This window comes from Equus caballus, chromosome 12 (assembly GCF_041296265.1).
Source record: "Equus caballus isolate H_3958 breed thoroughbred chromosome 12, TB-T2T, whole genome shotgun sequence".
NCBI lineage: Eukaryota > Metazoa > Chordata > Mammalia > Perissodactyla > Equidae > Equus > Equus caballus.
In genome coordinates this window covers 47,599,795-47,617,710 of record NC_091695.1, presented here as the reverse complement: position 1 = coordinate 47,617,710, position 17,916 = coordinate 47,599,795, and the positions used below count along the sequence as shown (strand labels likewise).

Genomic DNA, 17,916 nt, shown 5'->3' with positions numbered 1-17,916 from the left:
TGCCCTGGGCCTGCCGCAAAGGCTTCTGGGAGGCACCTCCCTCACCAGCAGGAAGGCGGCCGCCTGGAGCTACAGTCCCCGGGGGAATGCTGAGGCCCAGTCCCCCCCAGTCCTCTTTCACACTCCCCCCAGAGTCTCTTCAAGCTTCCCTCTCCTGGTGGTCAGTGGGTGCACCCCCTGCTCCCCGATGCTTGTCACCCAGTGTCCATGACCAGTCAGTTCAGCTGGCCACAGCAGCTGCTCCACTCCAGGGCCAGGTGGCTGGCTCAGGGGCCACCCTCGGGTTGCCCCCTGCTGCCATGCGGAATGGCATGGGCCTAGAGAAGGACGGCGACGTGGATGGCGCAGGACCCAAGCCTCCATACCCAGAAAAGCCGCTCATGTGCATGCCCGTCGGCGAGGGGGCAGAGAGAGCACAGGCCATGGGCTGGTTCCGTCCCATGAATGCCGTGAGTGTTGATTCTGAGGACCCTGGAGCACTTCCTCCATTATCCCAACAGCACCATCTCCCCATAACATCCGAGTGTGCGCCGTCCTGTTGCCATTAGCATTAGCACCCACGAGGGCCCTGCACAGGCCCCCGGCATGGGGACATAGGGCCAGTGACGTGAGGAGCCTCCCAGGACCCCAGCTGGCAGGGTTGAAGCGATGGGGGCAGTGGGGGAGTGGGTCAGAGGAAAGAGGGGCCAACCTCTGCCTGCAGGGCAGCCCGCTGGGCACCCTGACCGGCACTCACCTCCGGGATGCTCTCTGGGGAGCCCAGAGAGCTGTGCAAAGGTGCGCGCCGAGTTCTGGTGCCTGCACGGAGGTGCACTGCCCAACGGAAGGAGAGGATCCGAGGGGAGCTCCTATTGGAACCAACTGGCCAACCGTCACCCAGCCTCGAGCTCCCCAGGGGAGTGAGCGTGGCTCAGCCCAATTTCTGACCTGCGGACCCCTATCCATGCAGGGGGCGGGCAGACAGGGGACCCTCCTCCCTTGACTTCCTCTGAATTCCATGCGGAAGGGTCAGGGGGAGCTTTGGGAATCTTCCCCGTCTGAAGCCTCAGTGAGGGGGGATGGCAAGGATTCCAGAGGGAAGAATGAAATGGCCCACTCTGGGGGCCAGCCCAGCGGCGCAGCTGTTAAGTTCGCACGTTCCGCTTCGGCGGCCCGGGGTTCACTGGTTCAGATCCCGGGTGAGGAGATGGCACTGCTTGGCAAGCCATGCTATAGCAGGCATCCCACATATAAAGCAGAGGAAGATGGGCATGGATGTTAGCTCAGAGCCAGTCTTCCTCAGCAAAAAGAGGATTGGCAGCAGATGTTCGCTCAGGGCTAATCTTCCTCAAAAAAAGAAAGAAAGAAAGAAAGAAAGAAATGGCCCGCTCTGTCCTGGGGGGTGAGGGACACCATCAAGGCGAAACGTACGACGTGTACATCTGCTGGGGACCCCAGCGGAGGCCTTACAGAAAGGGGGAGAATGGAGCCATGGGGGGAGCCCCCCAGGGCCCCAACTCTGAAAAGGCGGAACCAGGGACCCGCCCCACAGAGCTGAGCCAGGCAGGGAGTGCAGATGTGTGGGGAGAGGCCTGGGGCTCTCCCCCGCCCCCCGAGGCCGGGCCTTGTGTGGAGGGAGAGCAGGCCGCTCTTTCTTCCCTCTGTCATAACGTCAGGGCTCTAGCATTCATCCGAGGAGGCTGAGGCCAATCGAAGCCAGATGTGGGAACAACAAAAAAAATGCTGATTATTTTGACTAGGAAAAGCCCTATTTACAAAGAAATAATGAAGTGATTTGGGGGGATTGTTGCTGGGGATGGTCTCAGTCGGGAAGGAGTAAATGCAGATGCTAAACAGGTTGCCCGTGGGCCATGTGGGGAACGGTCCTGGGCCGGCTGCTGCCAAGGCCGGAGGCCCTGGGTCCCCGCGGGAGGGGGCTCGGGGGTCTGGGGCTGAGCCCTATGGCGTGCAGCTCCCTCTGGGCAAAGGTGGGTGGAAACCTTGAGAGAGGTTCCTGGAAAGGAGACCCAGCCCCCTGAATGCCTTTGCCCTTTGGCCCGGGAAGCCTGGGCATCGCAGGGGCTGCTGGCAGAAATGGAGGGGGCTTCCCTGCCGTGTGTGCATCTGTCTGCCATGGGGTGAGTCCCAGCTCAGCCCTGTGAGAGCGTGGAAATGTGCAAAGAGGAGGATTCCCTGTCCCGAAGGGACTTCAGTCAGTTGCAAAGATGGGATGGTCACCCGCATGCACGGTGACTCAGGGATCGGCCTGAGGCCCCCTGACATGTGGGAGCAGTGCACATTGTGCACGGCCACACACGCGTCCTTTCACGCACGATCGGATGCACAAAATGTGGTCCATACACATGTGGAATATTACTCAGCCTTAAAAAGGAAATTCTGACACCCGCCACCATATGAACGGACCTGGAGGGCATTACGCTGAGTGAAAGAGGCCATCACAAGAGACCACACGCTGCAGATTCCATCTCTATGAAACGTCCGGAAGAGGCAAATCCACACAGACGGAAAGCAGACTCGCTTGGCGGGGTCTGGGGGTGGGGGGATGGCGGCGTGCCTGAGAAGGGGAGCTGCGTGCTTCCGGGCGACGTGCAAATGTTTTAACATCGATCACAGAGAGAGATACACAACTGGGAACAAACTAAGGGACGTTGAGAGAGCCCCTTTCAATGGGTGGAATGTAGGGTATATGAACTATATCTCAATAAATCTGCTTGAAACTAAGAAAAGAACTTCCCACGCCCAGCCCTTCCTGCCCTGTGTGGTGGGAGGGAGGCGACTGCGTCACGACAGCCGGAAGTCAGATGTGGCAGCCTCCAGCTTCCGTGGAAACAGGGATCGGTGGCAGAGGTGCCCAGCCAGGCACGTCACCCAGGCCTGACCCAAAGCTCAGACTCCCAGGGACAGGCCGGCGGGGTCTCCTGTCTGGTCGAGCTGACTTGCTGAATGCATTCACTCACGTACTCACTCATGTACTCATTCATTCATTCACTCATTCATTCCTTCACTAACAGAGTTTAGCATCACATGAAAGTCGGAAGGTGGGAGGGGAACCCCAAGATCAGGTCACACCAGAGCCACCTTCCAGGGATGTGATTTCTTCAGTTTCCTCTGCATTTTAAGACCTGGGGGTGTGGGACAAGAGGAACTCCTGTGCTCGTGGTCTTGGGTCCCCTGCTAGGGGCTGGGGGCCCTGTCGGGGCTGGGGAGGGCTCACAGAGGCCAGAAGACGGGGAGCCCCGGGTGGGCAGATGTCCTCTAATTCGACTTGGGCTCCAGGCTGCAGAAGCCCTGTGGGCTCTTCCCGGCAGAGGAGCCAGGCTGGGCGGGTGGGGTGGGGGCCACCTCCCCAGCTCGTGGGCTGTCACCTGCAGTCAGTTACTTAAGCGATGCCTTTGGAGCTGGGATGACAACGTGATGCAGCCTCGGGGAGGACTAGCGGGTCCTTGAAGAGGAAAACCAGACGCTGACAGAGAGACTGTGGCCAGATGGGTTTCCGCTCCATCCCGGTGGCCCTGGGCGGCTGGGCCTCACCTGGAGCTGCTGGGGGGTCTGGGACCGTCCCTGCGGGCCACCGAGCGGGGCCCGCTGCAGCCATAACTCATCAGCACAGAGCAGGAACGAGGCCGTCCGGCTCCAGCAGAGCCCGGTGCAGCCCCGAGGGGGCCAGGCAGGGGCCCCCTGCCCCTGCAGCCCCTTCCTCTGCCTGCTGCAACCTGAGTTGCCTGGGTCTTGCATTCCCCCTTGCAAAGTAAACAGAGCCCCCTCCTACACGGCACAAATGAACAAGGCAGGTGAGGGGGCGCGGGGGTGGCGGCGGGCAGCCCTGGGGGCTCTCACTTGCCTCCTTTGTCTGTTTACTTTCCCCCAGGAGCTGGCCCAGGAGCTCCTAGCGGGACCATCCACACAAGACGGGGAGCCCCCAGACCCACTGGGTCAGGGCCCCTCTCCCTTTCCTGGCCCCACGTGAGGATGTCCAGCAAAAGTGGGTCTACTCCAGTTCCCTCTGCAGGAGCTGACAAGCTGTTTGTGTCACAAGGGGGGTCTTCCCCAGGCGTCAGTGGGAGGATGATGCCCGCGCTAGGGGGCCCCTGGGAGACCCTCCTCTGGTCCCCAGGCGGGGGTAATCACTATGGGGTGAGGCTGCTGGGACCAGAAGTCTGGACTGCCATCTCCCAGCTGTTTGAGAAAAGGGGAAATGGAGTCACGGAGAAGCCAACCATGGGGCCCATTGTCTCCGGGGCAGAGACAGATCGCCCAAGACACTGGTCCTCTCCCTCCCCAAGCCTCAAGTCAGGGAGCGGCCCGGGAGACCGGGCAGCCTCTAGCCAGCCCCCTCTAAATGCTCTGTGCCTGGGCATGGGGGTGCAGTAGCCCCCCCAGTTGAAGGCCCCTTCCTGGATTCCTGGGCGTCCTGCACGGCAGCCCCCGACCCCATACTCCCTGTCCACCCGGCACTCCCTCCACTTTCCGCCCAGCCCTGTCCCATAGTGCCTTCCTTTCCCCCTGCCTCCTTTCCACCCTCACACCCACAAGGCGCTGACGCTGGGCAGAGAAGGGGTTCTGCTGGCCCTTGGGGTGCTGCGGAGACCGGGACGCTGAGGCTCGAGGCCCCTTCCTGTTCCCCTGGCAAGAAGAGCAGCCGCAGAGGATGCCCAGGCCTACGGGGGGACGTTGGGAGCACAGCGAGGACAGCAGAGCCTTGGGTGGGCTGCGGGCAGGGTCTGCAGGCTGAGGCCAGCTGGAGGAGCTGGGGCTGTGTCCGGGGGTGCGCGGCGCGGTCAGCGCCGGGCGTGCAGTGGATGAAGGATGGGCTTCCTCTCCCAGCCTCGAGTTGGGGTCCTCAGGGCCGCAGGGCCCCATGAATTATTTCTCTAAGGAAAATACCGTTGACTCCGTCCTCCAGTCTCCTTCCGGACCTTCCCCGTCACTTTAAATCAACACTGAAGGGTGGCGTCTGCCCGGACCTTCACCCTCCAGGCGGAGGGGAGCTGCGAGGCCTACGTGCCGGCGCTGACCCGCTGTCCTCGCTCTCCGGGTGTCCCTCGGGGTGGAGGGGGTGGCTGAGTTAGCTCCCCACTTCCGTCTCTCCCTGCGAGGCCCCCGGAGGCAGCCCCTGGCGGCGGAGGGAAGAGCCGGGGCTTGGCTCAGACCACAGCAGGCAGCACTCCAGAATGGGGTTCTGGGGGGCCCTGAGGCCTCGTGGCATCCGTGTCCCACCCCGGGGGGGATGTGGTCTGATTCTCCCCAGCACGTCAACAACCCTTTCTTGCTTGCTCCCCAAATCTCTAGGTCCAATCTCTCTCTTAGCAGCAAACCGACAGGCAGACTCCTTCACAAACTGTACTAACAAACCATATGGCTTTCACTCCTTCTACACACATTCACGGAGCAGCCGCCATGTGCTGGCATCTCCGGGGGCGCCCAGTGGGGCTTTTAATGCAAAGCTCGATTAAAAAAAACAAAGTAAGAGCGGCAGACAGATCTTAGGGACCTGAGATGCAGGGAACCAGGCCGCCTGGACACCACGGGACACGGCCATCTCAAACCCCACCTGCCATGGGCCTCTGGACGCCGTCTCCTTCCCCACCTCATCCGCTCCCACGGTGCTGATGACCACTGACCATGCTCCTGTGTTCGAGCCTTCGGACCCGGCACTTCCCAGATCTGGGCCTCCCAGCCTCCATCCTACGGCCCTCAGCTCCACGGATTAATGCTCTCTCCTCAAAACCACTTCCTGTGGTCCCGCCCCGATCAGAGACCTACCGATCGTGCCTAACTGGAACCTCTGCCTGGACAGGCTCCCTCCTACAGCCAGCACACGCACCCTGCCCTCTGCCCTTGACACGCACGCTCACCCCTCCTCACTACAGAATCTCAAGTGGAGCCGCTCACAGTTACTTTCTGGGTGCTTTTCACGGGTGTGTCTCATTACCCCTACTGGAACAGGGTTCCTGGCCTGCCTGTCTGCCTTTGGGGGTCCCGGTCTTGCCTTAGGTTCACGGGAGCAGAGCCAGACACATGGTCGTGTGAGCCCAACGGTCACCAGGGTCCCAGGGCCCACCCACTGCCCGTGTGCTGAGTGTACAGTGGCTTCCAGGGGGAGCTCGGCCAGGCTGCCACCGGCGCTCGGGTGGGGGGGTGGTGGGAGCCCCCACGACCAGCAGGCGAGGCCTCAGGCCTGCTGTGGGGAGATGGGGAACAGAGGGAACAGAGCCGGTGGTCGTCTCTCCACAAGCGAGATTTTTATTAGAGCTGTCAGAGCTGGGGCCCGTCACAGGCCAAACCAGTTGGGGACGCCCCCGCGCCGAGGGTCGTGCCTCTGCCTCTCCCTCTGCTCTTCCAGGAACTTGTCCTGGATGTCCTCGTCCACAGCGGTGCTGCCCTCACTCTGCTTCTTCTCAGGAAACAGATCTGGGAATGTGAAGGTCTGTCCGTGTGCCTGGGGAGAGAGGGCGCATGCTCCAGCAGGGCCGAGCGCAGCCGCCATGCTTTCCGAGACGAGGGCTGGACAGACCTGCCCGCCCCCGTGCTGCTCCTGACCCACGCCCCACGCCCGCAGGACAGACAAGCAGCCAGCATCTCTGGAGCAATGTCCCTGCCTGGAAAATAAACAGCTCGGTCGGCCCTGGGGCCCCTGGCTTTTATCTAGCAGCGGGAAACCATTACTCTGGGACAATGCCCCTTTTCATAGACATTATCTCCTTGTGGAGTGGAGTCTGCACCGGGCTGGGGGCCTCATTAACAGCAGCCCAGCAAAGCGCCCATCCACCGGCTCGGGGCAGCCTGGGCAGACCAGGGGCAGGAGCGGGCACAGGAAAATCACGTCTGGTGCCACGCTGGAACTTCTTCCATGCAAAATACCTAAAGGCCTTTACCCACATGAAACACCAGGCCTCCTCCCGCTCAGGGCTTGGCAAATAAAACGCATGTAACGTACAAAGAAATGTACAGATGCAGAGTCTATAAATCAAGACCGGCTTTGCAAGTTAACTGGTTTTACATCTTTCACTAAAAGTTCAGAGTGTGTCACTGTCGGCCAAATCCCAACCCGGACCCCTGAGCACATGGGCCGGGGTACCAGCCTGGCCCCCTGGTTCGTGTGGAGGAGGATCGCTTGCTCTCTGGGGACTTAAGCAACCATGAGGGGCCGTTTCAACTATTTGCTGACTCTCACGAAGCAGCTCGGAAGATAAGGGTGGGGAGGGCGGGCGCCGGGCGCTCTCAGGGCCGCGTCTGGAAACAGACACCGGGAAGGAGGACGGAGGGCGGCCTCCGTATCTGGAAAATTTTAATAAGTAGAATCAGTAAAGCGGGCTGGGTTCTTGCAGACCCTTGTTTTGTAAAGAAATTTGGATTTGGGCAGGCGGCCAAGCATGATCTGAAACAGCCCACGTCCTCCGCCCCGGGAACGAACGGGAGGTTTATAAACTCTGATTGCAGCTCGGGGTGCAGGCCCCGAGTGACGAAAAGCAGTGCCGGTGCGCGCAGTAGTCGGCCTGCAGGGGGTTATCTTCCACATTGCAAAACTCTTTTTTTTTTGTTGTTTTTTAAAATACCAGAGGGCAACGGTTTACATGCAGGGCTGACTGCCCAGAACGGGGGATTTATGTTTCATATATGGACGTGACTCTGCTAGATTTCTGAGGTGGGGGAACATAAAATGACATTTTAAGACATAAATACAAAGAGGCGACTTGCAATAACTTGAGAAAAAACGGAGGAAGCCGGGGAGAGAAATGCTTCATTTCTCCCCCAAGACGAGAGCCACTGGTGGGTGCCGAGTGAAGCTTCCCGGGGTCAGGCCCCGCTTCCCGGGGGGGCCCCTTTCTAGAGAACCCACCTAGTACTCTCACAAGTAAAACCCTCAGCCTTTCGAGAGAGGAGTGAGCGAGCTGACTGGCAGAAAGAACAGGAAAGGGGAAAAATGTCACGGTGAACAGCGAGGAAGCCGGCGGGGCCAGGCAGCCCTGAGAGCCCTTAGCCACTGTCTGCGCCCCAGGCGGTAGGGCCGCGCCGTCCGCCGGGCAGCAGCGTCAGCATGTGCTCCGGCGGCAGGTCAAGGCTTTTTCTGTCGTGTTGGGGACCGGGCGCCCGCGAGGGCCCGGGGACTCAGGGCCAAAGGGATGTTTATCAGGTTGTAGGGAAAAATGTGGATCTCCCACCATGCGGGCCGGCTTCTCCGCAGCAGCCAACTCAAAATAAATTCGGTAATTTAATTTGTCTTTCTGCTGGAGTCTCTGTGTGCTTTACAATTAGCTTTGTTGTTAGAAGCCCCAGGACAGGCCCAAAGGGACACATCGGGGGGAGGACGGTCTCAGTAGACGCGGGACAGAGAAGGGACGTCTTCAGAGGGGCAGGCACCTGCCCAGGGGGGCACACCCTGCTCCCAGCTGTGCCGCCTCAGCCCGCCCACCTCGATTTCAGAGGAAGAACCGACGTGGCGCAGCTGCAGATAGCAGGTCTGAGGGCTGCCGAGCTCGGCTGTCACGAGTGGGGTGGGGCCCGGGGAAAAATGCGAGGGCTCAGATGACTCAAAAGCCACTTGTAACGACGGCTTGCCTGCTGTAGGGCCTCGTGGTGAATGCCGATATATGGGATGTCAGCCCGCATGCCACGGCAAAGACAGATGGCCCGGTCTAGCACGGAGGACACGGGTGTCTTTATAAGGCCGGGCAGCTCTCTCCACCTGGATTGGCGCATTTTACGCACAGCAAATATCAGGCCAAATAATGACGGGAGCCCCTGTTCAGAACAACGGGGCCTGTTTTTCAGAAAAACTGCCCCACTGACTTGGTCTTTCGACAAACTGCCTCCTGACGCACAGAATAGGGCTGTGGCCGGGCTGTGTCTGCAATAACGCTACTGCCACCTAGTGGCCGGGCCAGCCGCCACCGGGCTCGGCGCAGGCTGTTGACAGGTTATCAGAAGAAATCAGAGGAAGCCCCCCCACGGTTGCAAACAGCGGGGGGGCTGTCAATGGGCCCTGTGGGCAGCTGTCCCTGGAGGGTCTCCACAGAGGCCACCCTGCCTGCAGACCACGACCTTGATGCCCACGCCAGCACCGGCGGCCCGTTCTCGGTTGAGAGCCAGTCTGAGAAGGCATATCTGGGGTCCCACCACACACGGGAAAGGAAGAGCCCGAAACAGGGCTTTGCAAATGTGTGCCCTACTCTCCGCAGCTCTGGGTTTGGTCAGTAAAGGCTCAGAAGGGGTCCTGGCCCCTCTTCCCAGAGCCCCTGGCCAGGCAGGAGGCACAGTGAAGAGGACCTGGCAGAATGTGCTGGAGTCCCACAATGCAGTCCAGAGGGGAGGGGGCTCAGCCAGGACTCCAGGGCCCAGCAAACCGTCTGGGCTCTGAGACCGAGGCCCTGCGGCAACTTCTATCTCACAGCACTAAGGGCCTCCCGTCCGGGCCTGTCCAAGGACAGGCTCTCCAGGGCAGGAGCCTGAGATGGTCGGCAGGGTCTGGTTTCTGTCTGAGCCCAAACCCCCGAGGCCTGGGTGGGCTGGCCTCTGCCCACAGCACATTCAAGTCCAAAGGCACCACGCAGCCAGCCAGCCAGAAGTTCCAAAATGCCCCGTGCCCGTCTCCTCCCACGAGATGAAGTGTGCTTTGAACCCCAGCTCCCTTTGGGGTTCACGGTGGACAAGAACCAAGGGCAGGCTCTGCCCCAGCTGTGGACCTTGAGATCCTGCCTCTCGAGGCCTCCTGGGCCCCTCGGCAGCAGCTGATGCAGAAGCATGTCCTCCACCAAGGTCAGGGGAGTGACAACTTAGCCCGGGGCTCAGGACTCTGCCCCAGAGCTCACTCACCAGCTGCACATAGGCCACCTTGTAGTCTGGCTTTTTGATCCTGACGTTTCTGTGATCCCTCTTCCTGTTGGAACCTGTGGAGGGCAGGGGGGGTGCTTTACTCCCAGCACGAAACTTTCAGTCCATCTAACCCAAAAACCCACTTTCTCAAGAAGGGAACATATAGGAGCCAGTGGGTCTCCCACAGACGACAGCACGTCACACCCTGAATGTGCCCGTTTCCAATGCACACACCACACTTGCAGAACAGGCACCAGGGCTGGGGACCTCGGCTCTGCTAGGAGCCCGCGTGTCTAAAATAACTCAGGAAACTGATCTCTCCTGTCTGTCGGGGCAGGGCCCTTGCTGGCCGTCCTCACTTCAGACTGAAGGTCGTCAGATTTACAACGCAGGGGGACAGGGTCAACAGGAAGGAGGGAGAACCGGTTGGGGGAATGAAGAAAGCACTCTGCTGACCTGACCTCCCTCCGCGGTAGAGGGGAAGCGGCTGCGTGGGGCTGGCGGGCTGGTGGGCGGGCTGGGGGCCCAAGGTCCTGGGCAGTGCTCAGAGCAGCCTGTGGGGCCGGCCCACCCGGGTTCCAGTCCCAGATGTGCCCTGGGGAGAGTGACCCCAGGAGGTCACCTCAACCCCTGGGCCTCAGTTTCCTCTTGTGCCAAGAACCAGACCCCAAGAAGTGGCTGCAAGGAGGACGCGGGACAGCCACATAGGGCAGCCTGGGGGAGAGCCCACACGCGAGACAGGGCATAGCCCACCCCGGCACGCACCGTGCTGCACCCTTGTCCGCACGGCGGCCACGGGCACGTTGTAAATACGCTCTAGATAATTCCTGAGGTCCACCCTGGTCATCCTGCACATAGGAAAAGAAGGCTGAGATAAAAAGCAGCCCGCCAACGGGGGAAGAGGTGCCAGGCTGCGGGCCGAGGGTGGGAGGTAGGGGCACAGCCTCACCCCTGCGTTGGGGGGAGCCGGGGCTGAGACCACTGGTCCCCGCCCAGCACTCTCCCGTCCTCAACACATCATGTGGGGTGACGGAGGGACCGGGTCCCCAGTTCCATTCACCCTCCCGCTGGCCCACGCTCATGGGGGCCAAGCTCCCAGACACTGCTCTCTCAGACACTGCTCTCCCAGGGGCAGGAACGGTCTGTGAGTGCCCCTGGCCGCCAGGAGGCCAGCCTGCTACAGCCGGTCCTGTCTGTAGCTGCCCGCCTGCCTGGCACGAGGTCCTCTCCTAGAAATGATGGTTGAGGCATTGGTGCATTTGGTCCCTGTTCCCTCCACACCTTAAAGGGCATCAAAAGGGGCCCGCAGCTCCTCCTGCCCCCTCCTCTGAAGGCTGAGAGCAGGCCCTTGGCTGACACAGAAGCTCGAGCCAACCCCCCGGGCCCCTGGCCTGGGACAGTCACATCCTAAGACTTCAGAGCAGCACCCTGCAGCGTGGGTGACAGGGCCATGTGTCGCTTTGTAACTGGGGGCCTTTGTGAAGGAACCACCTGGAGGACCGAGGTTTGGGAAGTTGAGGGGAGCAGCTCTGAAGTCACGGCCCAGCCTCCGGAGAGAGCAGCCAGGCTCAGGCCTCGGCTAGACTAGGCCGCCTCAGGTGCAGGGAGCGGGGAGGCGAGCCGGTGCAGGCTCCTCCAAGGCTCTGCGAACACCAGGCCCTCAGTCAATATTTGCAGAGCCCGGAGCTGCCTGAAGGATTTTCAGAGCGGGAAGAAGCCCCGCTTGTGAGCCGGGTTCCGTGACATGGCCAGAACTGCAGGCCCTTGGGGGTGCTCCCCAGCCCGGATTCCTGGGGGGCTTACTCCATGGGGATCCGGAACTGCACGGTGTCCTCAGGCTGGGCCGTGCCGGGCCGCACCAGCCGAATGAAGAAGTTGGTGCGGAAGACTCGTAGCTGGGGGTTGCCCAGCTGGTACAGTGGGTACCTGTGAGGGAGACGTGTGTCTGCATCACACTCAGAACACGGGACACCCCCAAAGACCCCCATCTGTTCACCAATGTGAACAGGGGCAGGAAGCAAACAGGGGCCGCTGTCCCAGGCCACTGCCCCGAGGTCCCTGCAGCCCCCTTCGCTCAGCACATAGTTCAACCCCGCGTGGGCGGCCAGTTCCCCCAACCCCAGCATCGACTCAGGGTACAGCGGGCCGTTGACCCCCAAGGCCAGCCTTTGGAAAAGGCCGATGAACGATTCAAAAAACAAACAGAGGCCAGCAGAGCGTGTGCCCACCCCAGCCCTCCAGACAGGCTGGCGGCACGGCTCAGAGACGTGTTTGTTCAAAGTGATGGACAAGGCACGCGGCCCCCGCATGGCTATCACCCTTCCCAGGCCGGAGCCCCACAGGGGGCAGGCCTGCAGACGGCACCAATCACCGCCACTCCCTTCTGCTCAGGTGAGGTGGAACCACACAGAACCAGCTCGCTGCTGACGCGAGCTTAACCCCGCAGCAGACCGGGGTCACTGCACTCTCTCCCCGAGGGTGGGGGAGCGCCATCTCCTCCCCCCGCCCCGGGGGAGTGAGGAATGCAGGACAAGAGGCTCAGGAAGATGGTGTTTGCAGTCACCAACCGCACTACCTCCCCCACCCCAAAAAGCCCCCAAGCGAGCAGAGGCAGCTAGGAAGGTGCAAGTGGCCACCATCTGCAGCTCCGACCCACTGCCACCACCAAAGGGACCAGTGCTCTGGGTTGGGCTGGGGAACAAGGAGGACACATTGCCAAGTGCACCCACCCGGGCCTCGGGGCTGGGGTAAGGGAGGGGCCTGAGGCCTGCAGGGTCTGAGAAGTGTCTGCCAAGAGCCCAGGGGGTGGATCTTGGTGGAGGGTGGGTGCAGGAACACAGGGTGCCGTCAAGGGTCTCATGCGTAGCCCTGGTGACCGACGCCTGGCACTGCACATGGTCCCTGGTCTTGGGGGGCACCCAGCACTATGGCAGGGGTTCACTGAGGCCAAATCCCAGGCCGGCTCTCAGCCTCAACAGTGTGGGGAGGTTACGGGGGGCCGGGGCTCAGAGGGCCTGGGGGCACGCCCTGGAGGAAGCAGGGCTGCGTGGGAGCCTGAGGGGTTTGGACAGCACTGTTCAGCCTCCTGGGGAAGGAGCGGCCGGGGCTCTCTGAGGGCAGGGCTCGGGCCCCCTGGCACAGGCCGGGTCACCGGTAGCACCTGGGCCTGATGAACTGAATGGCTGGGTAACATCTGCCTGGGGTCTGCGGGGACCAAGGCAGCAGACGGCTGTCCCAGCAGAACCTCCTTGGGCGCAGTGTGACCACAGAGCTGGCCCTTCCGGGGCCCCGGGGGCATAGAGCCTACCTGGCTTTCCTCTCGTAGGAGTCTGGGCGACCCAGGGGGCTCCCTTATTCCTCTGGGGACCAGCTGCAGCACTGAAAAGGGGCAAAGACTAGGGCCCACTGGGTAACTGTGGAAATGGGGCCCTGGCTCAGACCCCTCGATCTCCCCGAGCCTGAGCGGTGCGCTCAGCTCGGGTGGAGAGAGGCCCAGTGTGTGGGGTTGAGTCTTGCTATTGCTCTCGAGTCCAGGGTCTCCCAAACCCTCTGTTGTGCCCCCGGGCTGAGCATCAGCCCCATCCCAAGGCCCTGCCTGAGGCCTGGACCCGTCCGCACTGAACAACCAGTGCAGCTGACAACCCTCCCTGGGTTCCAGAACGTGGCTCTCCTGGGGCTCTGGCCTACATCCCACTCCCCCATCCCATTCCAGAGGCCAGTACCATGTCAAGCACCTCAACTTCACAGATCTCAAGCAGACTCTGATTTCTCCTCCCTCCTCCAAACACAACCACCTGGCTCGCTGCCCCCAGCCCACCTCCCTGTGGCCCCGAGGGTGACTCACCCCTGATCCCACCCTCTCCCTCACCCCACCCGTCCCTCCGCCAGCGAGTCCTGTAAGCTCTCCTGCCAGCTCCCCTCCCACCTCCCTGGCCAGTGAGTGTCCACGTGGCCTCATGGCCCAGCACTGTCCTGCTTTCTCTCCCCATCGCATGGGCTCCTGGCCTCGGGATGGCCTCACTTGGAGCCGGGTTCCTCGAAGATGAAGGGCGTGGGTCTCAGTGGAGGCCGGGCCTCACGCGCCCCACATCTCCCTCGTGCTGAGGGAAGCAGTGTTCCCGTCCACCCGACCCTGCACGCAGGCCCGTGTGGCTGCGGCCTTTGCCCTCCTCAAATCCACACCCGGGCCCATACTCGCTCTCCAGGGGCACCTGCACGGGATGCACCGGCTCAGCGCGGCCACAACACGTCGCTGCCCCCAGACCCCCCCCGGGGGCCAAAGTGCATCCACTCATTCATTCATTCATTCCTTCCTTCACGGGGTCATTGGTGTTCACCGGGGAGCATGAGTGTTTCCTGCCTAAATTTGGGGCGGACAGGCGGCGGGGGGCGAACGCAGCGCGGGACAGGGCCGGTAGGGGGCTGGGGGAGACGTCGGCACGGGGCCTGCACCCCTCAACACGACATGACCGAGGGTGGCCGTTCCTGTGCGGGGGGACCCAGGGACGTCTGCGGAAGCAGCCAAGTGGGGCGGGGACGAAGCTGCCAGGACGCCAGGCTCAGACCGCACGCACCCGCTCTGGGGCCCGGGGCCCCCGCGTGACCGTGACCGCGCCCCGCACCCCGACTCACAGCACGTTCCGCGCCATCGCCGCTTCCGGGGCCGCGGGCGGAAGGAGGGGCACGCACGGCCCGCGCGGCCCCGGGCACAGCGCCCCCTCGCTCCCGGGAGGACGCGCGCAGGCCCCCGCCCGGCCTGCACCTGCCCGCACCTGACGCCCACCTGACACCCACCTGGCCGGCACCTGACCCCTAGCGCCCCGCCCTGCGTACCTGAGCCGCACCTGACCGCCACCTGGTCGGCGCCCACCCCCACCGCCCCGCCCCAGCACCTGAGCCGCACCTGACCGCCACCTGGCCGGCGCCTGACACTCCGCCCGCCCCGCCGCGCCCTGCGCACCTGACTGCACCTGAGCCGCGGACGTGACCGTCCACCGTGCCTGGCCCCCACCCGGCCCGCGCCGGCCCACAACCCAGTCTGCGTTTCTGGCCCGCATCCCCGCCCCGCACCCGACCCGCACACTTCCCGCCCTGCACTCCGGGTCCCGCACACCCCGGAAGCGTCCAGAACTCCCCACGCCCCGCCCGTGTCCCGCAGCAACCCCCGCAGTCCCGCGTGTCCCCCTCCCTCCCCCCAGGGCCCAGCACCCCGCGTCTGTAGCCCTTCACGCCCCGCACGCCGGTGCCCAGTGCCCACACGCTGTAGGTCCCTGGGCCGGAGCCTGCCGCCCTCCGGGCTGGCTGCTGGCTGAACTGGGAGGCTGAGGAGGGCAGGGGGGAAGGGAGGGGAGTTTTCCTATCTCTGGTCTGAGGCACCTCTCTCCACCTGGCCGCGTTCCTTTTTCCCTCCCTGGTCTGGAACCCCAGGCTCCCCTCCCAGCCCTTCTGGCCAGCCAGGTTGGGTTCCCTGTGCTGGGCCACTCTCCCCATCCCCTGCCACCCCTCCCAGGCTACCCCAGCCAGGCTCCTCCAGTGAGGCCACTGGCCTGTCCTAGCCTTGCTGCCCACTCCACCCCACCTCCAGCCTCCCCACAGCCCCCACTCAGGGGACCCCCCTCTGTAGAGCCCAATTTGGAGCCCCCTGCCGCTCCCCCACAAACAGCAGGCCCACCGGCAGAAGGAGAGGGCTGCAACCTCCCCACTCCCGGGCCCCACTCTTCCTGGGTTTCCTCTACTCCCTGGCTTCCGGCCTCTCCTCAAATCCCTTTAGCTGCGTCTCCCGCACCAGACTGGCTTGTTCCTCTCTGCACTCCACAGTGCCTCAAATGCTCTTCAGAGCAGGGGGGGCAGTGAAGAAGCACCTTAAGCAAGCTGCAGGGAGAGGAGGGACCCCCCACCCCCACCCCGGAAGCAGGGGAAGGGTCTCTGCACTGCAGGGTCTCTGCACTGCAGAGAGGCAGGGGGACTGGCCTCTAGCGTGGGGATGGGAGCCCGGGTAGGGCGGCAAGGAGGCTGCAGCTGGTGGCTGCCCCAGGCTGAGAAAAGGGGGAACATGAGGAGGGGCCGGTCCTGTGTTCCTGAGGAGCTGGCATGGGGATGGGGCTGGGTGCCCTCCTTCTTGGTGTGTTTGATGACGGAAATGACATAAGTAGGTTCACCGAGGATGAAGGTTCTGAAGATGAGGAGTGGGCACTGGAGACAGGTTAGCTGTGACAGTAGGGGAAAGCCTGTCTGCTGGGGAAGGAATAGGGGAGAGCAGGGCTGTCCCCTGCTGTTCTCCAGGCCCTCTGTGGGGTGGAGGTGGTCCATGCTCGGCTTGGAGGGGGTCCATGGCTCAGTGTGGAGGAGGACCTGGTGGAGGGGACAGAGCTGCACAAGGGTGTGCCGGGGCCCATTGAGCCTGGCAGGTGACCTTGGCTGGGCCCAAGGAGAGGGACTGCAGGGGGGTGGGGAGAGAGATGGAGCTGGAGAATGGGGGTTGGAGGGTTGGAGGCCAGTAGGCTGCTTCTTCCCTGAAGGTGTGAGGTTGCACTCAGAGATGTGGCCGAAAGTTGCGTTCAAAGTTGTGTGTGGCTGATGGGAGAGGGCAGTCGGTGGACTCTGTGCTGGTTTTGGTGGGCGCTGCCGCTCCAAGGGGAGGGGGAGGGTTCTGAGCAGGGACCTGAGGTCCTCAGTGAGGGTGGGGGCAGGGATGCGGTCTCAACTGTGCAGACCCACTCAACACTCAGTCCCTGCCTCTCTGATTATCTGCCAACTGGATTCCTCCCCATCAGGCCTGGGATTTCTGAGTGCCGAGGTGGGTCCCATGCTGAGGCTGTGACGCCTGGGGAACAGCATGTGGCCCTTCTCTCTTCCTCTTTCCCCTGCGTCATCAGATCCACCCCCATCACGGCTTTGCTTGCCCCAGTCCTGAAATCAACAGCGTGGCTCCACAGGGCTGGGCTTACCAGATAAAGTGGAGGATGCCCAGTTAAACTTGAAGTTCTGATAAAGGACTGTTTTTCTGTTTTTTAATAGGCTTGGCTTTTTAGAGGAATTTTATAGAAAAATTGCACAGAAAGAACAGAGTTCCCAAATACTCCCCCCTCCGCAGTCTCCGGGAAAATTAACATCTTGCCCTGGTGTCGTACATCTGTTACAACTGATGGTTCTATAGCAATACATTATTATTTTTTTGATGGAGGTAACTGGTTTATAACGTATAGATTTCACGTGTCCCTCATTAGCTTTGGACTTCTGTATAGACTACATTGTGTTTGCCACCAAAAGTCTAGTTTCCCTGATACATTGTGATGAGCTAAAGTGCACAGTTTACCTTAGGGTTCACTCTCGGTGGTATACATTCTATCGGTTTGGACACACGGATAATGACAATATCCATCATTCCAGTGTCACACAGAGTATTTCACTGCCCTGAAAGTCCTGTGTGCTCCACCTTTTCACCTCTCCCTCTCCTCTAACCCCTGGCAACCCCTGATCTCTTCACTGTCTCCATAGTTTTGCCTTTTCCAGAAAGTCATAGAGTTGGAATCATATAGTCTGTAGCCTTTTCAGATTGGCTTCTTTCACTTAGTCATAGGTGAAGGTCTCGGTCTCCACGGAGCACATGTTCCCGAGGGAGACAAATGGAACCTAAGTAAATAAGTGAGATACATCGGAGATACATACAGGGAAGGGTAACGGGAGGTGGGAGGGAGCTGCAATTTTAAATGAGGCAGTCAGAGGAGCCTCACTGAGAAGAGGGCATTTCAAGTGCAAAGGGACAGCATGTGCAAAGGCCCTGTGGTGAGCAGGCTTATGTGCTAGAGGGGTGCAAGGGAGCCCATGTGGTGCAGCACACTAGCCCTTGGCCCTCACAGGCCCCTGGCCACCCTGGGTGAAAGGCACTTTTCCCTCTGCCACCTCCTCTTCATGGAAGGTCTCCCTAAGGGCAGAAGTGGTGAGCGGGGACTGGGATTGAGAAGGGGATCCTGGAGGGGCCATGGCACTGGCTAGCCCTGGGTTACCAGAAGCATGAGGGCTGGGCAGGGAGATGCCCGCAGACTAGTCTCTGGCGGCTCTGGGGAACCAGGGAACCAGGTTGGCAAGGGAAGAGGGAGCTGG

At 61.7% G+C, this 17,916-nt stretch overlaps 1 protein-coding gene across 5 annotated transcripts; it reads right to left on the bottom strand.

Annotated features, from left to right (window-relative positions):
* Positions 1 to 6,220: 6,220 nt before the first annotated feature.
* On the bottom strand, positions 6,221 to 14,885 carry MRPL23 (mitochondrial ribosomal protein L23). Of its 5 annotated transcripts, none has more exons than XM_023654703.2 (5): positions 14,774 to 14,879; positions 11,617 to 11,739; positions 10,579 to 10,661; positions 9,814 to 9,887; positions 6,221 to 6,439 (listed from the first exon to the last, which is right to left on the bottom strand). In XM_023654703.2, the coding sequence occupies exons 2-5, from the start codon at positions 11,619 to 11,621 to the stop codon at positions 6,272 to 6,274; spliced, it is 330 nt and encodes a 109-aa protein (XP_023510471.2). In that variant the 5' UTR covers positions 11,622 to 11,739; positions 14,774 to 14,879; the 3' UTR covers positions 6,221 to 6,271. The 5 variants fall into 5 exon arrangements, with proteins under 5 accessions (XP_023510471.2, XP_023510473.1, XP_070085135.1 ...); XM_023654705.2 differs by lacking the exon at positions 14,774 to 14,879 and adding an exon at positions 14,446 to 14,603; XM_070229034.1 differs by lacking the exon at positions 14,774 to 14,879 and adding an exon at positions 14,388 to 14,472.
* Positions 14,886 to 17,916: the final 3,031 nt, after the last annotated feature.

What these genes read in the sequence shown, in the direction of transcription:
- MRPL23 (XM_023654705.2), bottom strand. An exon ending in CAGTTCCGGATCCCCATGGA is followed by an intron (nt 10,662 to 11,616) that starts GTAAGCCCCCCA and finishes TCCTATGTGCAG; the next exon opens with GATGACCAGGGTGGACCTCA. An exon ending in GCGGACAAGGGTGCAGCACG is followed by an intron (nt 9,888 to 10,578) that starts GTGCGTGCCGGG and finishes TGCCCTCCACAG; the next exon opens with GTTCCAACAGGAAGAGGGAT.